The sequence below is a fragment of the Halyomorpha halys genome, unplaced genomic scaffold, assembly GCF_000696795.3.
Source record: "Halyomorpha halys isolate HHAL.00 unplaced genomic scaffold, Hhal_1.1 Scaffold989.1, whole genome shotgun sequence".
NCBI lineage: Eukaryota > Metazoa > Arthropoda > Insecta > Hemiptera > Pentatomidae > Halyomorpha > Halyomorpha halys.
This window is the reverse complement of record NW_027109669.1, coordinates 351,612-358,829: the sequence shown is the minus strand read 5'-3', so window position 1 is coordinate 358,829 and position 7,218 is coordinate 351,612. Positions and strand designations below refer to the sequence as shown.

At 31.8% G+C, this 7,218-nt stretch overlaps 1 protein-coding gene across 1 annotated transcript in view; it reads right to left on the bottom strand.

Annotated features, from left to right (window-relative positions):
* Window positions 1–795: 795 nt before the first annotated feature.
* LOC106687624 (frizzled/smoothened-like sans CRD protein A) overlaps window positions 796–7,218 on the bottom strand; it is a 36,260-nt gene continuing 29,837 nt past the window's right edge. The window contains exon 5 of the mRNA XM_067047805.1: window positions 796–2,058. Within this exon, the coding sequence (XP_066903906.1) occupies window positions 1,921–2,058 (138 nt within the window). The 3' untranslated portion in view covers window positions 796–1,920. The remainder of the gene's footprint in view (window positions 2,059–7,218) is intronic.

Below are 7,218 nucleotides of genomic sequence, written 5' to 3'. Positions count from 1 at the left end.
AAATTATTTAACAGAAGCAAGGAAAATTAAAATAAAACCTTATTTAATTAAAACATAAACAGTGAAACATGTCAATTTATCTTATGGACTAGATAGCTAAAATATGATACCATAGAACATTGGAAGTATCAAATATCCATATTGTTTGATCAAAGCCCTTAAGTTTTTTTTATCAAAATTGTTAATTTAAGGTTTTGACCAAAATTGTAACTTATGTAAAAAGGCCTTTAAGTCTTATTACTGCTGTGCTATAAAAGTGAGTTGGATTGATTTTCTTTTATTGCTCATAAAGCAAATTATATTTTAGACTGTACCTCTGTTATCACAATTTATTATTAGTATATTATTTGATGTACAAAGAGTCATTTCTTCAATATTGACTATATCTTGACAGGAGGATTTCTTTTTCGAGTTTTCATCCAAGGAAATAATATTATACCTGAAATGTTTTTAAAACTCAAACTATAAAGAAGCTATAGTTTCACCCTTTAAAAAAAAATTAATATAGGACTATTATTGAGATATAGGTGTTTCAACTAAGCTGATATTACTCCTAATGAATAGGGTTTCTATTTGATAGTACCAAACTTATCATTATTCCTTCAAAAGATAGGAAGCTTAAAGACTACTATGGCAGTTTCAATGACAATAAGTGATCTATTTTTTTTCTAATCATTATTTTTGTATTTTATATCATTATTTAAATTATAAATAATTTTATTTTATTAAATTCCAACCTAATCTTTTTTTAATGGGATTACCAATTGGTAGGTTCACTTTTTATAAATAAAAAACTAAAAAAAAAAATTTTAATTAACGATGATTCTGGAATAAGAAATTAAAAAGATATGAATGATTAAACTGAACATGAGCAAAGATAAAATGAACTTGATAATTAAATGTGCAGTTGAGTAAAAAAATATTCTGAGAAAAAAAATTATAAGTGCTAACTTATCCCCTCTTCAACTCACACCTAGACTGTAATATCACATTTTTTTTTCTTATTTTTTAAATCACCTAAAAATATAGTACATGTATATAATAAATATATACAACAGATAGTTTGTATCAAATATACAAAATCAAAGCATACAAAATATCAAACAGCATTAAATATACTTAAAATTAACACTTTACTATCAATTTTAAAAATAATATTACTTGGAAACACAAATATCTTTATGCAGTATATTTGAAGGTAATAATTCACAATTTTCATGTCTACAAAGGAGGGGTGGGTTCAAAATCACATTGAATACAGAGTACATCAAATCCCAAAAGCAGTCATGTGTCCGATAAAACTTACTAGTTCAAAAGTGTCTCTCAAACAAATTTAAATTGAATAAAAACAGATAATATTAACGAGTGGAAAGAGATCTGATAATATATCAAAACCACAGAAATAATTATCACCAATAACATCGACTAATTTAAAGTTTAATTAAATAAAAACTGATAATATTAATGAGTGGACATAGTTTTGATAAGTAATAAGTAAGGATTTAAGTAACAATTATAATAAGAAGCTAAAACACATTTCTTAACTTCTCCACTTCACAAAATTCTACAAACATACATTTCATTTATGGATTATGTTTATCTTTCTTTAATCTTGACCATTTAATTTCTTCATTTATGTTGTAGGCATTATAAAGTTTGTCTTTACTATTTTAACTTTTCATTTTTTCCCTCAGTTTAATCACTATTATTATAATTGAGTATCTGGTTATGTAATTATAATTATTTCCCTTCCTTAAATAATGGGTAATTTTTTTCTAAGGATGGTCTGGAGATCAGTCCCTCTGTATACTATTGGACACACTCTGCTACTTTCAGCATTCCATTTACAGCATGTTCAATGTGATCTTGATACAAGAGCCATGTAGACCTGATACTAGTGACGTATCTGTTTTAATAAAACTATATGTTTTCAGACAGATAAATTGCAGCATCATATTCTTTGGCCTCCCACAATATCTTCAGCAATAAACCAACTGTTGCTTCCCTAGTTTTTGCTTTCTTCCAGCTATATAGCATTTGGCATACCAAGAGCTCCATCTTAAATTAAAAAAAAAATGATGATCAATTGAAATTTAAATCTATATAAGTTATAAAATATTATGTAGTATGAGTTTATAGTGTTCAGGTAAAAAAACTATCTAAAAGAGGTGTCAGACCAATAAAAATAAATAATACAATAAATAGATACAAAGAATTTTCAGATCTACCTAAAAACTTTGAAAAACAACTGCATTATTACGAGATAAAAATGCTTGTAGATCTAAAAAACAACTTGCAGTAAGATAGATGGTTGCTCAACAAACAGTTTTCAACTTCTTAGATCCAATGGGAAAATCTCCAAGGAAGGAAAATGGGTACCACATCAACTGAACACTAGAAAAATGGAATCCAAAATGTCATTTGCAAAACATTGGTTCAACATGATGATAGAAAGTATTGTTTGCTTGGAAATGTTACAGGGTATAAGAAAATGGATTTATTTTGAGAATCTCAAGACCAGAGAAGGAATTTTTAGGGAATTACCAGACTTACAGGTTTTTTCCAGGTCATCAAATTATACATTATACACTTATAATACATAGAAATTAGAATCAAAACCAGATAACAGTTATTTAGAACCAACACTATTAATAGTACATCTAAGATGAGTTTGCCTGCAGGTTAAGGAGGGGAAAGGGTGCCCACAGTGGTAAATGTTCTCCCGCCAACCCCCACTTTTTTGTCTCTCCATTCAGTTAACTGGACTTCCTTTTCTGGATGTTGTAAAAAGAAAATTGATATAAATATATATATTTACTCCTTTAACCATAGGCAAATTCATCTTAGATGTACTATACCAAGTCGGGTATTGGTGGTGCTAGATACCTCCAACTCTTAAGGTACCTCAAAACAGCAGTCCATAGTAGCACCTAATTGCAGCCATTATCCGACAATAGATTTCAGGATTAATTATGGACTTCACGATAGATGTATTCTTCTATTTTCTCAAAGGTGTGTTCATCCATATAAACCTGTCTGTCACCATAACCAACATCAATAGGGTTCGCATCACATGCATATACTTTGTTTTTGTTTCGTTTATAACTAGTCCCATTCTTGCAGTCTCCCATCATAGCTTAAGAAAGGTGTCCCTCATCACTCTAATAAAAGTCCCTCCAATCACTTTGATGTCTGCAAAGGTTTGGATCATAGCTGAAAAGTTGAATACTGTACCCACCTGAATTTCGGGTCTTACCACTAGGTCCATTCTAGGCTGAATTTAAAAAGAAGAAAGCAGTTTTACTTCTCTAACTTTATCATATAAACTTTAGAAAAAGTCAATTAGAAGAGATGGGTCTAAAAATCATAATCAGATCTACTTTTTGATTTGGGTTATTTAAATCATATCTTCTTTGTATATCTTCCGTAATTAGGTTATTTTGTAACTAAGAAAATAATAATCTTAAAAAAAATAAAAATCCAGGTTATAACTATCAGTAATATAATTATCTTTGTGCAGCTATTGTTTGTTGCAATATGTTTATTACTAAAACGAAATGAAATAAATATTATGATTTGTATTATTTCTGAGTGATTAAAACTGTGGGTGATATGGGCCCACCTCCCCCTCCCACTAATAACAAGGGTTCACTTATGTCACAGGAAAAAATAAATAAAAATATTGTTCACACTGATGTATTGTACATTTTTTATTAAATAGTTTAAAACAGGCTATCTGTTTGGTTTTTAAATCAAATTTTCTGCTGTCCCACTAATAACAAGGGTACACTTATGTCACAGGAAGAAATATATACACATAATGTTCACACTGATGTATTGTAAATTTTTTATTAAATAGTTTAAAACAGGCTATCTGTTTGGTTTCTAAATCAACTTTTCTGCTGTTGGCGCTCTTTCCACTCACCCCTTCTCCTGCTTACCTAGGTTCAATTTTTCTCAACCAGGCTTCAACCACTCGCTTCTGAATGCCCTTCCTGTCCCATGCTCCTAGCCGTCACAGAACATCTCTTAACTGCTTTCAGGATTTTACCTTTTCATACCTTGCTTATTTCTTCCAAAATTCATTTTTTATCCCAGCTGTGCAGCTTGAAGTATGATGGCCTTACTTTACAGGTAAGAATTCAAAATTACGTAATATGTTTCAATTATAGTAAAACTCACTTTCATGTACCAGTTTATATTAGCACTAACTGCCCCTAAATGATAGTCTGCTCAATCTCAAACATATTTTGGTCCTCCGACCCGATTTTCATTTAAATAAATCTTAAACATGAAAATTCAGTTTCTTCGTTGTCATTTTTTGCTATTTATAAGGTTTCTGTGACAGCTCTGAAAGGAACTATGCCTCTGCTATTCATTTATGTACTGAAACTTCTAAATGGCAGTCATCATATATCTCTAACATTCACTAAAACTTGTGTTGTTCCTATGAAGGTGTTAATTCTTTTTTTTTCCCGCCAAGACTCCCATTGGAGTCCTATATTGCAAGGTGTTAACCTTAGACTTTTGCGATGAACTTTAAAATATTAATGTTGAAAACCATATACTGGCTGTTGTTAAGCCTTTTGTAGATTCAGATTGTTCTAAAAAATTTTCCTCTTGGACCCAACTCTCTCGTACTTAGACTTGGATTTTGAGATTTATTAGAAGTTGTCTGCCTCCGGTATTTCCGAAATCTATTCAGTTCAATGCAAAATTTGTTCAATGTTCAAAAAGAAAACTTTCCTGATGTTCTTAATTGTTTGAAATCAGGTAGAAATTTGCCTTAGCAGTTCGCTGTTTTTCATTCATTTGTTGACCTGAAAGGATTAATTAGATTTGGTGGTCGCTTTTCCAATTCAGATCTTCCTGAAAGCACCAAACTTCCTATTTTGTTGTCTAAAAGGTACCATGTTGTCACTTCAATTATTAATTGTTACCACAGTAGATATTTTCATGCTCGCTCTCATTTGCTCCAATCTCTAATAGCTTCTTCCTTTTGGATAGTTTCCTTTCGTCAATCTTTGTGCTTCACTGTTTCCAAGTGCGTTTCTTGCTTCCGAATTAATCCTCACAATAAACCTCCTTTTAAGGGTAATTTGCCTAGAGGTATAGTTGTGCCAGCTCCTACTTTTTATTTTTCTGGACCCTTTTGGGTTTTGCCACTAAAGCCATGCATTTGAAAATATTTACTAATTTGAGCTCTCCAGCCTTTTTGGCGGCTTTGTCATGTTTTATTTCATGGTGTGGAATGGTGAGGGACCTGCATTGCGATTGTGGGACTAATTTGGTTGGTGCCTGTAATGCTTTGAATCGCATTTTTCGAAAACTTTTAAAGAGTGACTTTGAGAAGGCTTGTTGCGTTTTGGTGAAGAGCAACAATAGCACAGAATGGTTTTTCATTTCAATAGTCCTTTTCACCCTTCCAGTGGTGGCTTATGGGGAAACAGCTGTAAAAAGGGGTTAAAATACACTTAACTATCACTCTGCAGAATCATATACTAAGGAAGAATTTAATACTTTATTAATTAAAATTGAATCCTAGTTAAATTCTCACCCTTTAACTCCACCTTCAAATGACCCTTCTGATTTGGATGTTTTAACTCCATCACATTTTTTAATTGATCGCTCTTTGTGCATTCCTGCTGATGAGACACAGCTTTATGACACCCTGTCACTTAAATGTTGTTGGTTATTTCTTCAGCACTTGTTTAATCGAATCTGGAGAAAGTGGAGCTCAGATTATCTGCATACTTTACAACAGTGCTTTAAATGCTATCAGTCAACTCATGATATTGGTGTGGGTGACATCGTTCTTGTTAAAGAGTTAGATCTTCCTCCACTTAAGTGGCCTCTTCTGCATATTGCTGAGGTATGTCCAGGTGCAGATGGCATCGTTTGCATAGTAAAAGTCAAGGCTACCCATGGGATTTACACTCTTCAGAGTCTTGGGAGTTTTTCCTTTGCCTTTTTCCAATTCTGACTGCCACAAGACAGAACCAATCTGCTTAAGTCCATTTTCAGTTGTTGTTCAACTTTGTTTTAGATTTTATTAAATTAATATCCGATTCTTTTTTATAATAATCTTTTCTTTTTTTTGCCGTTGTTGTCACTGATTCTTTTGTTTGCTGGCAGGGAAAAAATTATAGTGATTTTTTGCTTTTTTTTTTTTTTTTTTTTATTGAATACTGTTTTTAACATGTTGACTGCCTCTGTGCTTTTCAAGATTTCAGTCTAGGAAGCCAATGTAAGTTTGGTCAATTAAGCCAAGTAAGCAAACTACGAGTTATCTCGTAGGTTGGCATCTGAGGCAACACCAACTACGAGATAACTCGGCAGTCAACGAGTTAAATCAAATTTTCTGCTGTTGGCACTATTTCCCTTCTCTTGCTTACCTAGGTTCAATTTTTCACAACTGGGCTTCAAAAAACTCGCTTCTGAATGCCCTTACTGAAAACACTGTCCCATGCTCCTAGCCATCACACATCTCTTCAACTGCTTTCAGCATTTTACCTTTTCATTCCTTCCTTATTTCTTCCAAAATTCATTTTTCATCCCAGCTGTGCAGCTTGAGGTATGATGGCCTTACTTTATAGGTTAAGAGTTCAAAATTACGTAATAAGTTTCAATTGTAGTAAAATTCACTTTCATGTACCAGCTTGTATTAGCACTAATTGCCCCTAAATTATATAGTCCACTCAATCTCAAACACTATCTCTGTAAAAAAACCTTAACTAGTATAAAGTCATCATGCTGAAGAAGCTGTCAGTCAAATAACAAAGATATTTACAATATATACTAGTTGTTGGGGCGAGGGGTGTTTCGTATGTGAAAACCGACCTCTTCCCCAGAGGGAAATGTACGCTGGTTCGAGATAAAATAAAACAAAAAAAAAAAAAAATAACGGAGGACCTGAAATAAATATCACATAAAAATATAATAATTGAGAAAATGAAATAATAAAAAAAAATAACTTTCCAAGTGATACAAGAATTTAATTAATTAGAATATAAACAAAAAAATGAACTGTAATGTTGTTACAAAAAAAAAAGATAGTGTATCGTGGAGTAAAAGTGATAAACATATTTTGATACATATAAAACAAAAAAATCTATTTACACTGGAAATAATAAATTAATTAAACAAAAAGAAAATAACTCGAAGGAAGAAAATAAAAGTCACTCACAGATGGGCGTGGGGTCGATATGCGCATATCAC